The sequence below is a fragment of the Mirounga angustirostris genome, unplaced genomic scaffold, assembly GCF_029215605.1.
Source record: "Mirounga angustirostris isolate CCGP_5_RB_7025 unplaced genomic scaffold, mMirAng1.0.hap1 SCAF_34, whole genome shotgun sequence".
NCBI lineage: Eukaryota > Metazoa > Chordata > Mammalia > Carnivora > Phocidae > Mirounga > Mirounga angustirostris.
Window position 1 is genome coordinate 88,555 of NW_026991742.1, and position 19,716 is coordinate 108,270.

Genomic DNA, 19,716 nt, shown 5'->3' on the forward strand with positions numbered 1-19,716 from the left:
AAAATAAAAACCAAGGGCGCCTGGGTGGCTCAGATGGTTAAGCGTCTGCCTTTGGCTTGAGTCATGATCCCAGGGTCCTGGGATCGAGTCCCACATCAGGCTCCCGGCTCAGCGGGGAGCCTACTTCTCCCTCTGACCCTCTCCCCTCTCATGCTGTTTCTCGCTCGCTCGCTCTCTAAAAAATAAATAAAATCTTTAATAAATAAATACATACATACATACATACATACATACCAAAAACAACCTCCACACAGACTCATGTCCATTTGCCCTGCTCTCCCGTCCTGTCTTCCACACCCAGTTGAGCCGCTTTGGAAGATGGGTTTATTTCATTGCTTCCGTGTCACACTCAACTCATTTTGGATTTGCTTTAGCTTCCCCCACCACACACACACCCTTGCCAGTGTCACGAGATCCACCATCTTACTTCACCTTGCAGCAGCATTCGACACTGACCATGTCACTTCTTAGAAGACAGTCTAGCCAGGGCTTCCGTGGTGCCATGCTCATCTGGTTTTCCTCCTAGCTCTCAAGTGGTTTTTTATCTCTCTGATGGTTATTAAGCCATTAAATGTCAGAGTCCTCAAGGGTTGGCCCCACGCCTTCTCCTTTTCTCGTCTTATATGTTCTCCCTCTGCAATCTCTCCTACTCCTGTGGCTTTGGTGACCACCTCTACGCAGATGAAACCCACACATATATTTCACCTCTTACCTGCAGACCCATCTACCTCGCTGCATCCTGCTATTCAGACCCGACATATCCATGATCACTCTCATGATCTCTCTTCCCTTCCCCCCAGACCTGCTCTTTTCTAGTGTTTGCTCTCTCGGGGACTAGTACCACCTTCCATCCAGTGCCACATACATAGCAGTCATCTCTCATTGATACTTCTCCTTTGCCTGCCCCTTTCTTAAAACAATGATCACCAGTGTTGACTATCTTATTGCCTAAATATTTCAAATCTATAAACTCGCTTATTTTGACCACCATTATCTAAACAAACATCATGTGTTTCCTGAATCATTCTGCTCTTCTTTTCCTGCCATATTTGTTCTCAAATCAAGTAAGCAAAGTGATTCATCTTTTCAAAATTCAATCTGACCTCACTGCTCCCTTCTTAACCCTCAGGTGTCTTCTCATTGCTCTCCTAATAAAAGCCAAAATCCTTCCCATGGCCTGAAGAGCCCCTCATGATCTGGGCCCTGCCTGTCCCCCAGCTTCATCCAGCATGACTCGTGTTATTTCTGCTCTAGGCCCACTAGTTTTCTTTCAGTCCCAAGTGCTCCCTACGCACCTGGGGCCCACAGCACCTTTGCATTTGTGGTTTCATTCTGTGCCCAGGGAACTCTTCATAATAGTTCAGGCCAAAGCTGCCTTGGTCAACTGCTTTTTCTTGACCAGGCCAGATCACCATCCTCAGTGCCTCCTCAGAATTGCGCATCTGTCCTCCGTGCATAGATGTGATTATATTTGATCATTGTCTCTCTCCTCTTTTGGACCATAACTTCATGAGAGTGGGGGCCATGTTCCTCTGCTTCTAGAATTGTTCCTGGTAGAGGAAGCACCCGATATGTGTTGCATGAATGAATGCACAAATGCATAAATGAGTGAGCTGTAATAGCGCATGGTGCCACTGCATTTATCCCAGCCCCTGCTTACTGCCTTGTCATACTCGGCATGTTCTCTTCCCCTGCTCCATTCCAGGGACTTGTCTGCTTCATTTTTATGTACCCCACAGGGCTCCTTGCCTATGGTAGCTATTCTATAAATAAAACACTGGTTGATTGAATGAAATGGCAACAGCTCATTAAAGCCAAGAATTCTTTCAGTATCTAGAATCTTTTAGGAAAAAAGATTTTAATATCCATTTTTAGATGTCAAGATTTAAACCAGTTCTTGGGACTCATGGTTTAAATCAATTACTGACAAGATAGCTTAATTTGAGGACTAAAACTGCACAGGAAAATCATTGTCTGAGTGCTGGCAGCTACTGTCTTTTTCTCCTCCCGAAAATGTCTCTGGCTTTTATGATTTTTTTTTCTCTCTATATAGACACTAATTTGCAAAGCTTCTATTAACTATGGCAATAAGCATTTTCATGTCAGATCTATAAAGCTTTCACTTAGAAGTGAAATAATTTGTTTATTCCCATTCAAAACTCCTTGGATAGTAATTGATTGAAATTTGATCCAGTGTTTGTATAATCCTATGTTGGTTAAATTTTTCTTTTTGCTCAACTATAGATTCTTGGACTTAAATCAATAGTTTCTTTTAAATAAAAAATGAACTAGAGAAGAGAAAATACATTTTAATTTCTAGTGCAATTGATTAAAAAGGCATTTGATTAAGGAATGTTCCATCTCCTATAACTTAAACTTTGCAGAAAGTGTTTTTATTTTCAACTCAGACTCTCATGTTTAAGATGTCGATGGTAGGAACCATGGTGAGGAGACAGTCTCTGTACAGGAAGGCATTTTAGTAGAAAGTCTTCAGCCTGCCAGAGCCTCTGGGAGGAGTTATCTGGGTGACTAAGTGGAACCGAATCCTGTTCGTGAGTGTTCTGCAGAGAGGCAGTGAGAACAAGGACTGGAATGATAATTGCTGTGAGATGTGCAGATGCCCAGTGGGTTACTGTAGCTATGTGAGGTGGACTATCATCCATGTGTAATGACCAACGGAAGCGGAAAGTGGGAATTGTCTCTTTGGCATTGACCCTTTAGGTTTTGTTTCTTTGACACTTACTCCCTATCCCTTCCTGCTGAAGACTGCTATAGGTAGAGGGCATTGAACCAGGAATTAGAAGTGCTGGGAAGTGTTCAGGTATTACAGTTGTGTCATTTTACCTGTGGATACCAGTTCTTTACATGTCAGGAAAAGGAGCTAGGAGAGATCAGATGAAAAGCTCAAATGCTGACAGGACTCAGAAAAGTGATGGCATGAGGGAGGTTGGTCAGGTTTAAGGGCAAACGCGTAAGTGAGGTGACCCCAGGTCTGTGATGAGTGAGGACACATCCCACCAAGGAGCTACAACTCAGCTGCGCTTGAGGGAATATGGGGGCCCAGGGTGACTTGGGTTTCCAGTGTTTTGGGTTTAAAAAAAAAAAGTTACCTGTTTTAGGGAGTTTTTTTGTTGTTGTTGACAATTTCACTGTGAGATCTCCTGGATTTTTTTTCTTTTTTGAGAGTTGGCCAAAAAACAGACAACTTTTTAATACCATGCAGACCTATCAAAACCTATGTGTAGGCAGATTTAGCTCACAGATCACCAGGCTTCACCTCTGCGCTAAATGAGATATATTTCTAAATCTTATGATTCATTAATTTTCATCAATTATTTCTTCTGTCTCTTTTTACCACATCCTTTCTCCTACTGTATTTTTCTCTCCTTTATTTATATTACATTTACTTGTTGATAGATTAAGTTTAAAAAAAACATTTATCAAGTTCTCACCATGTATCAGGTCATACTGAATAAGCCAAAGTGACTCAAAATATCATCTCTTATTGTCTTAGATAATTTATTTAGCAAGTTTTGCTGTAGATGGATGGAAACCTTTGATGTTTAGGGATCAGATAACTTAAATGGGCTTCATGAAGGACACCATGGAGCCTAGCAGGAAGTTCTGATTTATAAAATAAGGGCTGGAACCCAATGAAGATCTCAACTTCTTGTGGTTTGGATCAGAATGTGCTATAAACTCTTTATAATCTCATACAGAATGCAAGGAGAAAGCTAGATCTGAACAGCTTGAAGCCTTCCAACCCACAAGGAACCAAATAATGTTTAGAGTAGTATATTAGTACTGCAAGGCTGGAGAATTCATTTACAGCTTAAAATTTCCTATAGCAAACATGTGTTATAAGCTTTGGGTTTATCATAAAGGTTACAGTTAAAAGATTACCTTTCCAGGAGATTAATCAAAAGGTGATAATTCACCAGCTAAATATCTTGTCGAGCCCCTCGTTGCTATAAACATGTTAAGAAAGTGCATGAATCATGGAACCTTCTGTGAGATTTTGTCCCACCCTGCCTGGCCAGCTTCCAGCAGCGTTATTTGTTCATGGTGCTTTTATAGCTCTGAACCACAAATCTTCCCTAAACTTCTCTCCCTTATCCTGCTTAGGACAGTAAATGGCACAGTTCTTGAATTCTCGAAGCACTTACAGTCATGATATTGTTTCCTTTGACGAGACTTAGCATTAACATGTTTCTGAGTCTGAATCATTTTCTTAATCCAAAACTAGTTAAAAGATGAGACTCAGACATTTGATTGCAAAGGCAGCGGTTTCTTCTACAAGGTTGGGAGGATGTCTGGGGTGATGGTTCCCAGCACGTGTCCACAGAGCTGTGTCAGACTGACCGAGATTTGAGATTCACTCTGGGGGCTGTTAAGCTTTGGCTTCCTAGGGCTCACCCCTGGAAATTCTGATTAAGTAGATTTGGGTTAGGGTTCGGGGATCTATGTTTAAAGCTCCCCAAGCCATTTTTATGTATGGTAGGTTGCAGGGGGGCACTGAGAGTCAAGGGAACTGGTGTGGTTGGGAGGAAGAGTATATATGCACATTACTGTTTGAAAGGTATACATAATCCATCAAGAAGTATCCCACCTATTCACTGAAGTGTCCAGGGATTCCTCCAAGAGCATAGAACAAAGCCAGAGAGCATTCTCTGAATGTTACTTGACCTAGAATGGACTTAATGCCTTCTGATTCTGATACGGCAGGTGTCTTCTTTTCTGTTGGGATCTTTTATCTTTTATTATTGAAAAGTGATTTTGTCAGCAATCCTGACCTAGATTATGAAGTCCTTTGATCTTGGAGTACATTTAAAGTTTCCAGTTGAAACTGTTCCCTCAGTATTCAACAACATGCATTAAATTTCAGTATTGTTGGTGAATATTATTATATATGCTTTTTTAATCTTTCTTTTAAAAAAAGAGTGTGGGATGGGTGCATATTTTATTTACAAGTCATTTAGACCTTGTGTCAGTATCTCAGTATGCACTGTCCCTCTACTGCCTTTAATTTTTTTTCTTTCTCCATAGTCTGAATTGTAATGACATCTACAGTTCGCTGCTGGCAAGATGCTTGTCACTCTTTGCTCAATACCCTCTGTTCAGTGCTAATCTGACATTCTGAATTTTAAGCCCCGTATCTCCTCTAAATCCTATCTTTTCGGCCAGATAAGTAGCCAAGCCTTTTATTTGAGCCCTGTATTGCAGAAAGGATGCAAAATCAGAGGATATCAGTGAAATGGACAGTTTAAAAATAAGATACAAAATTAAATTTGTTCCACATGTCACTGTTGATCAAAAAACCTTTCTACATAAATTATTTTCTCTTCTCAGTGTTTTTCTCTGTGTGCTCTTATACCTTAGGCATTATTGGTTAAGATTCTACTTAGTCATCGATTTAGTTAATTGAGTGTGTCATCTACCATATGCCTATTGCCAGCCCTGGCAGACTTGTTTAATGTTTGAACATGCAGAACCACTTGTCTTTAAGTATATACCATAGCAATGACTAAAGTACTTTTAAATTCTACTGAATAATTGTGTACTAGGTAAATATGTACTAACTATTATATAACATAATTTAACAGTTTCAGTTCAGTGGTAGTGATTTACCAAATTTAACAGATGCTATAGGTATACTCCTTGTGTTATTTTAAAAACCTTATTTATTTTGAGAGTTTTTCCCCAAAAAATCCTGTCATTGGGTAACATGTATGGAGCATAGCTTCAGATCACAAGATGTTATGGTCTAGTTGAGTGTATAAATGAAACCATGAGTATATGGTGGGTAAAACCTGAGGGAGAAGAGATCACATTTGATGATGTGCAAGATGTGTGAATATCCCAGCCCATCTATTTAAGAATTTTGTGGTAGGTTGAGAAAGAGTTTCCGTAAAATGTTATGCCTTGTCCTAAAATGTTTTTTGGAAAATGTTATCAGGATTTTTAGTACTAAAGCAATGGAAAAAAGATCTTTCTAAACATGAGTTAGGTGGACACTGTTCATTTTCTTGTATTGCTTACAAATGGACTTGGTAATCTCTGTGTTGGCTAAGACTGTTATTTACAAAATATAAAATTAAAATATTTGTTTTTGTTTATATTTCTTTTCTATTTAAACCCTGTCAGGTAATTCCATTAATATTGTGAAAACTGCATATATATATAACACTTAAGCATTTCTGTTTTTTCTTGATAGGAAGAAGAAAAGAAGTCAGTCAGTTATCCTTCTCTCGTTAGCCACATAACTTCCTCTTTCCCGAATCATCCTGTCTTTACAATGACAGAAAAGATCCCCGTGCCCACCCTTCAGCTGCTAGGTGAATTCTCTCCGTTACTGTCATCTTTGCCTTGTGACATTCATCTCGTTAATCTGAGGACAATACAGTCAAAGGTATATCCCAAAATGTATCTATAAAGAATTACTTTTTTGTGATGTATTTGATATAAGGGGATGAGAAGCAGAAAGAACTGCAGCTGACCCTTGAACAGCATGAGCTGGAATTGCACTGGTCCACTTACACAGATTGTTTCCCATAAACACACTACAGGACTGAAAATGTATTTTCTCTTCCTTATGATTTTCTTAACATCATCTTTTCTCTAGCTTCTTTTATTATAAGAATACAGTGTAACATACATATAACATACAAAATGTGTGCTGATCACCTGTTCATGTTATCAGTAAGGCTTCCAACCAAGAGTAGGCTATTAGTCGTTATGTTTTGGGAGAGTCAGAGTCATGCGGATTTTTGACTCGGGGGAGGGGGATCATCGCCCCTAACCCCCTGCACAGCTCAAGGGTCAACTGTACTGTGGGTTTTACTGCGCCTCAAGGAGCCGTTAAGAGGACTTGGCCTTTAGGCAAAATCATTCTACCTTTCATTTGACTGTTGCTGTGTAGTTTAGAGCATATCCCACTACTAATTTATGTTATTCCCGGAAAAGTTCTATGTGGTGAGAAGGGCAGGGTATATTATCATTGTACAGATAAGAAAGCAAAAACTGGCCCTGGGGTCACATTATAGTAGGTGGGAGAACAGGCCGTAAGATCAGCTCTTCTGGCATTTTCCATTCATTTCTCCTTGTTAGCCAGTGTTTCTTGAGGAGTTAGAGAATTAAGAAGCATAGCATTTAATTATTTCTGTATCAGAGGCCTTGTACATTCATATCTTTCTCTTGAAAATCACTGCAACTCAGATGTTTGCATTGAGAAACCCAACTATTTAGAGACATCCAAAGATATACTAGAGGAAGAGAGGGGAAGGTTTTATTAGATTTGGAATTTTAATTCAGTTAGACTGCTTTTGTTTACATGTATGCCTACTTTTAAAGTCAGAGATTGCATTTGAAAAGAATAAAAATTAGACATTTGACATCATTTTTATCTTTTGTAGAGCTGTTTTGTGATATTGTGAATTGACATATGTGTAGCTACAAATAGTCTTAAGTGCTTAGGGATTCTGCAGGGAATGTAATAAATGGTCTGAGTATGAAAAGAAGAGAATGCTCGTGTTTGAAGACCACATAAGAAGAGAAAAATGTTTCGTTTAAGCACAAAGAACTAAAGCAAACCAAGTAAAGTAAGGATAAATGCCTGCAAATTTGGACATATAGGGCTTTTAAAACTGTATGACCAAGAGAAGGAACTTAGGCCTATGTAGGAATATCCATGAGGCTTATGATAATGAATACAGGTGAACACAGGAGGCCTGCATATATCTGCATGTGTCAAAAGCCTTGTTTGATCATGCGAACGAACCAGGATTTATTTCATGCCTACTACGTGCCAGTTATAGCTAAAGGCACTAGGGATACTGTCATGAGCAAACCAGACAATCACCCCTGCGTTTCTGAAGCATGGATTCTGGTGGGAGGAGAAAAATAAGAAAAAATAAGAGAAACATATAATGTGTTAGATGGTGATAAGTGTTAGGGAAAATAGGGAAGGATGGTTCTGGAAGATGATGCGAGTTTGCATAGTGTGGTTGGAAGAGGACCTTGCAGAAAGGGTGTTAATGGAGTAAAAATCTGAAGGAGGTTAGAGAGTAAGTGACTCATGCAGATTTCTGGGGGTAGAGTGGTCCAGGAAGAGTTACAAGCAAGTAGAAAGGCCTAAACGTGGGTGCCGTGGTGAGAATAGAAGCTCCATGTGAGCTGGTCTTTTCTTTGATTCCTTGCTGCATCCTGTTGCCTAGAAGAATGGTTGCACATAGAAGGGGCTCAGCAACAATTTGCTGATTGAGCGAATCTCATGAGCTCTGTTTCTAGGATTCTGCTAGTCTTTTGTGGGTCAACTTTTTGACTCATGGAAAGAACACACCAGCGATGGATAGCCTCCCTGAGCTTTTCCTCTCATTAATTCATAAGCCAAAGGGAATGAGGGGATGGGGGGGTGGTACTAAAGACTCTGAGCCTCAGGTTGCCACCTCTGGGCATGATGGTAGAGGACATTAGCAACCTAAGGATCTGAAGGCTTCTGGGGCACATGGCGGCCACTGTTCCTTAGCCTCGTTTCTAGATGACTCTTTCCCATGATTGTTTTCTGGAAGCAGATCCAGTTGTCTGGAGTCAATGAATGTTGCTATTCAGTTGGTTCACACTCTGAAGAATTCGGCTCCGTGTGGTCTGGTCTCCACTCACTATGTCCGCTTGGCTTCCCCTTGTTCCTCACACCCTTCAGCAGCTGGCCCACCTCCACTCCCTGATGGCTGGCCGAGTGCCGACTCAGCTGCCCGTTATAAAATGGGGCTGATATCAGATCTGCCTGCTGCGGGTCTGTTGTGAGCAACACATAAACTAATGCTTGTGAAAGCCCTTTGGAAACAGAAGTGCTTTATAAACATACGTTGTCCTGATGGTGCTTATGGTACTTGTCGTCTCAGGTGCAAACTAGGGTTTTAGCAGAGGAAATAGAAAGCAATTTAACAATTTGACCAGGAAGAATAAAGGCTGAAATATTATGTGTAACCATAACTAGCACACTGGCACATGATCAGAAGTCGGTATTATTGGGGGCTGTTTTACTTTATCCTATCAGTGCCGGTTCCTGTGTTAGTCTTTGACTCTTAGCACATATTTCTAACAGTTGGTTAAAAGCTCACCGGTAATCCAAGGGGATTGATTTGTCCATTCAAAATCACTTCTTTAAAGAATTGCATTCTGTCCCTTAACCTCTGATAATAGGAAAATAATCATTGAAAGAAGCTGACGTAGGTATTGAATCAAAGAAAGCTCGGTACTTAAAAAGGCGTCAAGTGTAATTTCATGGTTACACTAAAAGAAGACAAAAATCACTTGGAAGAAATCCAGAAACCAGACCTCAGCATTTTGGATTGTATCCCTATTTCTGTGTGCTGGCAGCTCCAAACATATAATAATGAATTGTTCCTCTGGAGGTTGCAAAGCATTTTTCCCACTGAAGTAGTGTGAACATAGCTCTTAGCTTCCAAGCCAGACCAGGGTCTCCACTGGCCTGTATGTAAGTAAGCATTTTCCTAACTACCACCTCCCACAAGAAACATGTCTGAGAACCACCTTCACACGATGGAGGCATGTCTTTGTTTCTGCCGCACCTCCTCGTCGGCAGCGGGATGGAGGAGGCCCCTGCTTGCCCAGCTCCCAGGTCACCGTCTGATGGTTCCTCAAGTTCTAAACGTCACATGGGCAGCCTGACTCCTCAGGGAGAAAGGGGTTATGGACTCGAGCAACAGTGAGAGAGGCAAGGTAGGGTTGGAGGTGTTGCTAACCCACCAAGGTGCTGCAGCATTTCGAGCTACCAGTCCTCAGAGTCCTATGTGTCCAGATCACACCAGGGAGATTTTGAAATAGAGAAGACTTACAAATTTCCCCATCTCTGAGATTCTGATTCCCTAGGTCTGGGGTGGGGCAACTTAGGAATCAGTAATTTTCAAAAACTCTCATGATTCTAGAAATTACTGTTATCTCCATTGACTAAATTGGGAAAGTAAAAGTTAGAAATTAAATGACTAAGATAAAATTACACAGTGGTACATGGCAGAATTAGGGCCCACATGCAGGTTTTCTGAATCTGGGTGCTGTACAGGGCCTCAGAGGGTGGCGTTTGACTTCTTAAGAGTTACTAAATCTGTTCCTCAGAGTCCAGTTTTTCAGGAATTATTCTGTATTGGTAGATGAGTTTATGGTTTTATATAAGCATATGTTGCTCTTATTTTATATGTTTTTGGAAAAAAACTGATTGCATGTCATCTAGTTGCAGTCAGAGGACGATGGGAGCAGGCATCTCTTAAACCCTGCCTCGCAGCACCGCCGAGTGTGCCAGTGAAGTCCCGTCTAGCAGTGAACTGTCAGCCTTCTCCTCCTGGAGGCTCGGCCCCCCTCTCTTCTCTTTACCATCTCCTTTTCTTGTACTGTCAGAAGCTTGAGATATTAAAAAGAAGATTCTGTAAAGGCTTGAAAGCTGGGGAACAGGAGCACCAGTGAAGTGGTCGGGAACAGGAAAACCATGCCATCCTCAGGAAAGGGTATTGATTAGGGGGGAAGGGAGTCTTGGTAGAGAGGATGCTGGGAGAATCTCACAGGGGCATGGATCATCGGTCGGGGTTCTGTAGGCTGGAGAGATAGCTTCAGCCTGGAATGCAGACATTCCAGGGACCAGAAGGAATTTGATTAAGCCATTTAATTAAAGGCTTCATGGAGCCATGCTGCCTTGATGTTTTGCACAATGATACGTTGTTCAACCTTTTTCTTTCCCCCAGATTATTTCCACCTCTTTTATGTTCAGATGTATTTTTATTTAATTCATTTATAGATATGTATCTTTATATCTGTATCTACTTCTCTCTCCGTGTATTACATTTAGCTCTATCTCTGACATTTTATTCTGATTTCTGCTTAACCATTTCTTGCAAATAGTTAAATATTATCATTTCAACATCACCACTTACTGAATAAGATTTTCTCTTTCCACTTGTTTACACACCCCCTTTTCTTATAAGAGGCAGTTTAAGGTTTTTACTTCATTTTGCCTTTCTTAGAAGAATTGATCGGTGCTTTATTAATCTCCCTGGCTTCTGGAAAGGTGAAAATTGTGGAGAAAATTTCCTCGTTGTACAGCCCTTCACCTTCTCTGTTCTTTCTGTCATCTTATCTTGTTGATCGAAACAGGATAACTGTTATTGGACATTTTAATGAATGCCCTGGAAAATGAATTCCTACTGGTTACTTCCTGTCTCAGGACTTAAAATGCAGTGTGCAGTTTTCCCACCTTTCCAGTTGCCAGAATACAGGGAAAGATGGATGTCAGTCGGCATTTTCAAGGAATCTGGGCAGGTTGGAGAAATTTCTCCACCAGCTGTTTAGCCATGCCTTAATTTGTATGGACCTTAGACATTCTTTGAGGAGGATAGAGACACATTTCTCTTAGGGAATCTAGTCGAAGTTATGGCTTCTCTCTTCCACAGAAAAAAAGGGTGCACACATAACGTTGACTACAGTTTCCAGGAGTGTGCTTATCTGTGAAGCTCACCTTATTAATGAGCAAGTCAGATTTCTTTTGGTGTGAGACGGGACGGCCACAGCTCTCTCTTCTGGGTTCTCACCCATGTCGATGGAGGGACACTTGCCTGCTGCTCTGCTTATGAGACACTGCCGTGTGCATATATGATTTTCAGAATGGCTTTAAATCCCGTTTAAAATGGGGCGGGTGGGTGGAAATGACAGTGTCCATGCCTTCCTTTCTCAACTAATGTATGTTCTGATAAGTCGTGGTTTTAGGCTGCTGGAACCTTGGATTAAATACTCCCTTTTTCTAAGCTCAGATCAGAGAGTGAGCTCCTTCGGGTTATAGCCTTTTCTTCTGTTACATTAAAAGTGATCTTTCTCTTTCCCCTCCTAGCGGGTGTCCTTGAGCGCCAGTCCATAGCTAGCGCGAAGGCAGGGGGGCGAAGCTGGTAGAGCACTTTGGAGTCCCGCTGCCTTTGTTTGAGCACATCACCTGTGCTTACCGGCCAGTTTGCTTAGCACACAGCCCCTCATTCTCCCATTTGCCTCATTCGCAACGTGGCCATGATAACAGGACATACCTCAGAGGTGTCCTAGGGATCAAATGAGTTAATGTTTGTAGAGCACTTAGAACAGTATCTGGCACATACTAAGCACTGAGTGCGTGACGAATGAAGGTTGTCAACAGTGAGAGTTCAGCCATGAGCAGTGGTGATTGTTGCTAAAAATGAAATAAAATGTAGGCACTTTTTTTTTGTATAAATTGGAGGTTGAATTTTATTCCCAAAGTAAATCTCGATGTCACCTTGACTTGTATTCCGTATATATTTTTTGAAAAGTTAATAAGATACCTAAAATTGTGTGCTGGGCATTATGCTGAGTGTTTTCTTTGTAAAGAGAGCCTTATTTAGCTCTCCCAGCAGTACTGTGAAGGTAGGCAATATTGTGCCCCCCTGTTACAGAAGAGGAAACTAGCTGACCTAAAGATGGTAGGTAGCTTTCCCAGGTCATGCAGCCAGTAAATGGTGTGCTGAGAGGCGCACCCCAGCATGTTGACTGCAGATCCCCGCCCAGAACCTTCTACTCCTCTTGTATGGAAACAAAGGGGAGTGAGAGTGCTGAAAATGTTAGGGAATACTCTGCCTGTTTTTCTCTTGACCACTCAGTTATGATGGGACACCCTCAGAAGGATCCACCATCTGTGGGAAAGGTCATGAAGGACTAATGTAGGGTCGGTCAGTGATCATTGCTAGTTGACTATGAGAAGGCATGCTTCATGATTGCGATGTTCATGTGCACTTAAATATAATAATACAAACTTGTATACCACCTCCACTGTTTCAAAGGCTGTTATGAGATGAATTGAGTTCTTCCATGAGAAGTATTCTGTACAGGGTCCCACACACGGCAAGTGCTCAAAAAGTGTTAGCTGCGATTACTGTTACTGTCATTGTGGTTGGGACTTGATCCTCAGAGGGGCGCTTCATGAGTCTCCCGAGTTTTCTGAGTTCTGAGAGGTTAAATGACGTATCTGCAGACACAGGACTGGTTCGTGTGTTTTGCCCCCAGTCCAGCTGCTTCTAGCCTTGATGGCGTCGTTCTGCCAGCCGCACCATCTTCCGCCCCCCACCCCCCACCCCACTGCCAGAGAAACCTCCCGGGCCCTGCTTAGCCTCAGAGCCACAGGTTGCTTTATCCCCTGGAAGTAAGTTCTGCGGTGGATTCTCCAAGTGACTTCGGAACACCCAGGCCTTCCCGAGGGGATTCAGTCTCAAATGTGATCTGAGCTGTAAACAGATACCTTCCCAAAAAAGATGCTGTTCACTGGAGGAGAGTAAACAGACTCTGAAAGACCTGTTTTTATATTCATTAATGTGAAAGACCATTAATGTGTAACCATGAAATTACACTTGAAAGAAGCTGCATATTCAAGTTAAATTCACAGTTTCCCTACTTTGAAAAACAGTTTTCTTGGATATAAAATGATGAGACAGACTTTGAAACTGAAAAACTGCTGCTTTGCCTCAGGTATTTTTGCTTGAAAACTGATACTTTCATGAATATTTAATTTTTAAAAACTTGGACAAGATGATTGCTATTTCAGTTGGTGTTCTGGTCCTTACGAAAGTGATGCAGTTTTGGTTTTTAGAGAAAGTGTAACATTTTTCCATCAGTGAAAATTACTCTTTATGACTTCAATTTCTACTTTTGCATTGTTTAAATCTCTTGTAAAACTAATGGCAAAATTCCAAAGATGCTTCCTTTTGCTTTTTTTTTTTATTATCACCTCCAGTCTGGTAAAGGCCTCACACATTCATTATTTCAAGAGCAGATGTGTTGCAGGAATTTTCACAAAGCCTGCTGTCTGGTGGTTTTGTAAGGATGGTTTAGTGAGTTAAAATGGCTAAATGTTTCAGGTTATAATGATAAGTGCTTTTAAAAGAGCCTCATCAATAGACCATGTAAATAGTGAATCTGAATTGGGACTTAGTCATGATTTTGTTATGTTATGATTTTGATGCATAATTGTTGACATACAGTTTGGAGGGTCTCTTGATTCCTCAGCTACAGAGTTATAATGTCACTAAAGAAAATTTGTGAATAAAAAATTAAGTGAGCTATTGGGAAAATAATCACCAGTACTTATCTGATAGATTACAATGACAGAAAGAATAATGGCTAAAATGTACCAAGGGCTTCCTCTGCTGCAGACACTGGGCTGAGTCTCTGTTACACAATTGAATTTCATCTCCATTTTATGCTACAGGAGAAACCAGGTTTTGCTAAAAGCATCTAGGAAATTGCAGAGCTAGGATCTAGATGTCGAGCTGCCTGACTCCCAGCCCAGGTTCTGATCCATTTTCTGTAGCTTCTACACCAACACATTCTGTCCTATAAGCTAAGCCACCATACCTCATATTTTCAACGTCTTACTAGACGCCATGACTCCATGAAGAGGGGAAACCTGCATTAGGTCCATTTTATAGGCAAAGAAACTGATGCTTAGGTGATCAGTAACTATTCCAAGCCTATACACTTAGCACACGAGAGACTTGTCCTTGTCCTTCTGGAGACCTTATGTATGTCATAAATGAAGGATTTTTTTTTTTTTTTTTTTTTTACTGTGCTCGTTTCATGCTCTTTTGGGACTGTGTGAAACACCTTGAAATTTTATTTTTTTTATTTTTTTATTATTTTTTAAAGATTTTATTTATTTATTTGAGAGAGAGAGAGAATGAGAGAGAGCACATGAGAGGGGGGAGGGTCAGAGGGAGAAGCAGACTCCCTGCCGAGCAGGGAGCCTGATGCGGGACTCGATCCCGGACTCCAGGATCATGACCTGAGCCGAAGGCAGTCGCTTAACCAACTGAGCCACCCAGGCGCCCCACCTTGAAATTTTATTAGAAAACATTGTCATATGATTTAAACTTGCTATGTTTATCATGTTGGTCCTGTGATGACTCAGAATTCCTTAAATGACTTTTTCCTCTCCCTTCAAACAAAATCTTAGCAGTACCACTGCAGAATACCAGTGTGAAATATCACAAAGCAGGTTATTCCAGCCAAGAATCCGAGGTGAGGCCAGCTTTAAATTGTTGAGGCACATTAAAGTCAAATCAGTGGTGAGAATGCTGACAGCTCCTCCTCAGAAAAGATGTCTCTGTGGCACATTTAAAAATCATATCCCCCAGTGAAGATGATTAAGAACTTGGACATATTCGTATCTGTGGCCACAGAGGAGAAAAAGGGATCATTTTCATCACAGGTCAGTGCTGAGCACACTGAACTCCTTTGAATAGCTGTCCCTTTCTTAATTCGTCCAAGGATTCTTAATTTATTTTGCTTATTATCAGAAGCGTCTCCCCCCTTGAGGAAACATAAAATTTATTAAGAGAATTGTAACTTAAAATATTCAGAGCACTCCTGGCATCTTTACTTAAATGGATGCAAGAAATTTTACTGCAAGAAAGTATATATTGATCCCTGTAGCTGACTTGTCATGTTTAGTATTTTTCTCTTTGCACAAGAAGAATAGCTTCTGTAATGTGAATTTAAATGATACATCAAGCTAATAAATGTGGTTGGCCTAGCAAGTGATAAGCATAACTAACTCAATTTAAATGTCTTTTATATAAAAATAATGAACCAGTGCATTAAAGATTAAAAATATTAATGCAATTAGCAAAAATTAGCATTCAATAAAGAAGTGTGTTTCAGTTTTGAGATGGATGATACATCATTCAATGACCAGATAAGGACTAAATTCAGGTACACTTTATTCAGCTGGCGTGTATGTTAAAAACCAAATAAATAAAAATTAAATGCTTTATTTGCCCCTTTGCAACGACGTGGGTGGAACTAGAGGGTATTATGCTAAGCGAAATAAGTCAGTCAGAGAAAGACAATTATCATATATAATCTCACTCGTATGTGGAATTTAAGAAACAAAACAGGATCATAGGGGAAGGGAGGAAAAAGTAAAACAAGACAAAACCCGAGAGGGAGACACCATAAGAGACTCTTAATCATAGGGAACAAACTGAGGGTTGCTGGAGGGGAGGGGTTACAGGAATGGGGTAACTGGGTGATAGACATTTAGGAGGGCACGTGATGTAATGAGCACTGGGTATTATATAAGACTGATGAATCACTGACCTCTACCTAGACATGAAACCAGTAATACATTATATGTTAAGTAATTGAATTTAAATTAAAAAAAGTAAATGCTTTATTTGAAGAAACTTTGATAAAACAGTATGTGGCATGTAAACAAAAGGACACGCAGGTCCTTGGGGACTGTGCCAGAAACCAGGGCATGAGGTGACTTAAAACATATTGTCACCTGCCTCCTTGTGGGGGAGGTAGAGGGGATGTAGCAGGTGTGACAGTGAACGTGGGACTGGAGGGGAAATGAATTTTCCTGGCTTCACTGCTAAATAAAGTGAGCATTTTTGGTTTGGGGACGCTGACTTTAAAACAGTGGAGTATACAGTGGTGTCGCTATTTGCCTTAATGTCGCTGTGGCGTCTTGTCACTCTATGCTCATCTGCAGGTGGATGGCAAGCATTCCGATGAGGCAGCCTTGATCCTCCACAGGAAGGGGTTTGACTGCCGCTTCTCGAGCAGAGACACGGGGCTGCTTTGTTCCACAACCCAGGGAAAGGTGAGCTGAAAAGTGGTTTTTGCTTGTTGATTTCATGTGCTTTGAAATCCTTGCTTTCTGCTAATCATTCTGACAATAAGATAACGTTTCATTGCCTCTTCGTGGACTCATTCCCCTCAGCTGCTGTAATTTAGCTCAAGTCTCTCCATCTTAAGAAAGCACTTTCTCAACCTTCGATCTCTTCTCCTTGTCAGCATCAAAATGCACGTCTGGAACATGGGCACGTGTAGGGGCAACATTCTCCTCCATTCCTAGGCCTTCCGTTGCCAGCCGACAAAACATCCTCTCCCCGCCCCCCATCCCCCAATATTCCCTCCTCTCTCACACATGCTCATGTAGGATCTAGGTCCATGAAGTCTCAGAGGGGCAAAAGCAGGTTTTATAATAACTAAAGGTGGGGTGGGGTGGGGTAGGGAAGTGGTGACACTGGCCAGTCGGCCCCGAAGCAACCTTACTTAGCTCCAGTCAGTTGTTGTCCCAGGGGAAATGAGGGTCTAGATCTCCTGATCAAGACAGATTTGCATAGGAGTCCTCACCGTGCCAGCCAAACAGGTCTTCAGGCTGACCTGCCGGCTGCCCAGTTTTTCTGTCTCCTTTGAGCTGGTCTTTCTGATAGTTCCCTCAGGCTCTCCTTGGAAGGAAATGAACCTCCAGCCTTCTGCCTCTGGCTCTGAGCAGGTTGTGCTCAGAGAAGACAGCTGGATGGCACACAGGCAGGTCTGCCCCACGGGGCAGCTCAGCTGACCCAGCTCTTCTCCAAAACCTCACAGATAACCTGTAGATCAGACTTAAGAGATTCATTTCCAACCCCACCAACTAGAATGTGCATAGGGTCTGAAAAGGAGAGAAAAGACAATATGGTAGGGGGTCAAAATCCACTTAGGCAGATAAGCTTCTTCATTTCTCATATCATGCCCTCCATGGAATTGGTGCGAAGAAAGCACTGATGGTTTTGGGTTTGTTTTTCATGATATTTACGCTTTACCTTATTACTGATGATGTGAGTGTACTTGGTTGTAAGCATTTGTATATAGACATTAAGGCGTCAAGTTTTAAGGGGATTATATGGTCCAGAGAGACATGGGATGAGGGTAGTACTTTCTCAGCAACCCCCCAACCCTGAAAATGGGACTCACTGACATGAGGAGCCTGTGTCCTTTCTCTCAGCTCTTTGGGAACAAGAAGAACGACAAATGTTAGGTGTAAATGTTGGGTGTAAGAGGATACGGATGTTTTTAAAGCTTGCTGGCTCATAGATGTGTTTTCTTTTATTGAAAAAGTGGCCCCTGCACGTGATAAGTTCTCAAGAAATTCAGAAGAAGAATGTAGAGTGAGCTGTCCTCTCCTCGTTACACTTCTCCTAGGTGTCCCTCCCAGGGTGGTCTGTGTGTCCAGGCACGCATAGCTGTATCTAATCTCCTTCCTCTTCCTCTTTTTATCATTAAAAGGAAACTTCAAATACACTGTTTTACTCTCCTACTATTTTCCACTGAATAAATATATAGATGTGCTACTAATCTTTCTTCAAAGTTGACCTAACTGTGCAATTTTTTTTATCATTTATTTTCTAGATTTTGGTACAGAAGCTTCTTAGCATGTTTACTGTCGCAAGTCTCATACCTTCATCATTATCCTTGATGCATTCACCTCCAGACGCCCGAAATATAAGTGAGATCAACTTGAGTCCCATGGAAATCAGCACATTCCGAATCCAGTTGAGATGAACCTGGCTTTCAAATTTTGATTGGGAAGCATTGTCTTTTATACACTTCTTGGTTTGACGTGCAATAAGGAAGCACATTATTTTAGCTTCTGGCTACTGTGAGGACATGAATTCTGTGATTGTTATTATAATTATTATTATTATTATTATTATTATTATTATTATTATTATTATTATTTTACTAGTACAGAAAGAAAAAAAAAAGCCATGCTATAGCCAGTTTTTCTTTAAGTTCCATCCATGAATCACCACCATCAGTATGAATCGATGCAACAATGAAGGAAGAAATGTCTAAAACAACCTCTCTACAGATTGTATCTCAGGTTAAATGCTAACTAACTATATCTGTGTCGGGAGTTGTGAAGAGATTGTTATAAGTATTCATGTTGCTGATCCTTCATTAGTTTTACAAAAATACCCATTTTTACCAAAATGGAATAAAAAGCTGAAGGGTAATAGCTAATGGCCAAAATGGTTGCAATCGTTCATACGCATTCGAAAAATTTTGTGTATTGAAATATGTGGAAAAGTGCAATCCATCAACCCTTATGATATCTGTACATCATTGATCTTCACACCTTTTTCTAATGTACCACTTGACCCCTCCCTTCTCACTCTTTGTATTTCCAGAAATAGCAGATTTTGAATCATTCAATAGTAGAAAAAGAGGCATATTTTCATTACTTGACAATGTGGGTGGGATAGGTGCAATTTATTCCATTGTCACTAAGATAGAAAAAGCAATCCCATAGGTACCATAACCTCTTTTAGGTACCACAAGGTGTCTTTTTACACAGCTCATTTGAATACAGATGTTCGGAGAGGGGTTTTCTATTTTAAAAATAACCATATCAAAATAAATGTGCCTTATTTTTTTATAAGTCTTGTTAAATCTTTTGGTGTCCATATGACTGAGGAAGGGGGAGAGGGCGGGGGTGGGGAGGAGGTGGGTACTTTCTATGACACGTAAAGTGTTATCGGTTTTGCCTGACAATGCTGGCCACATTCTGATCTGTTTCATTAAATTTGTGGTGATGTTATTCTAAACATTTTGACTATTTGAATGTACTGAGATGTCAGAAAACAAAACAAGGAAGAAAAACTACTGTTCATTAAAATCCGCTGCTGCCAAGAAGATGGCAGCTTGAAGCAAGGATTTTGTGACATGCAAAATCCATACACTGTTTCCATTTCACAGGAGGTAACTCTATGAAAGAATGCTTTAAAAGGGACCCTGTTTTGAAATCCACTTATAGGTAGCTCATCCTGATTTCTTTTATTAAAGAACATGTGTGTTGAGTGAATTCCAAACTTTTGTACGTGCTAACCT

The 19,716-nt window shown here is 40.8% G+C and overlaps 1 protein-coding gene across 4 annotated transcripts in view; it reads left to right on the plus strand.

The window, feature by feature from the left end:
- Window positions 1-18,674, plus strand: part of LOC135363150 (alpha-mannosidase 2-like) — a 100,616-nt gene extending 81,942 nt beyond the window's left edge. For all 4 annotated transcript variants that reach the window (XM_064583840.1, XM_064583838.1, XM_064583839.1 and 1 more), the window contains 3 exons: window positions 6,215-6,409; window positions 16,553-16,663; window positions 18,235-18,674. In XM_064583840.1, coding sequence (XP_064439910.1) covers window positions 6,215-6,409; window positions 16,553-16,663; window positions 18,235-18,387 — 459 coding nt within the window. In that variant the 3' untranslated portion in view covers window positions 18,388-18,674. The remainder of the gene's footprint in view (window positions 1-6,214; window positions 6,410-16,552; window positions 16,664-18,234) is intronic.
- The last annotated feature ends 1,042 nt before the right edge of the window (window positions 18,675-19,716 follow it).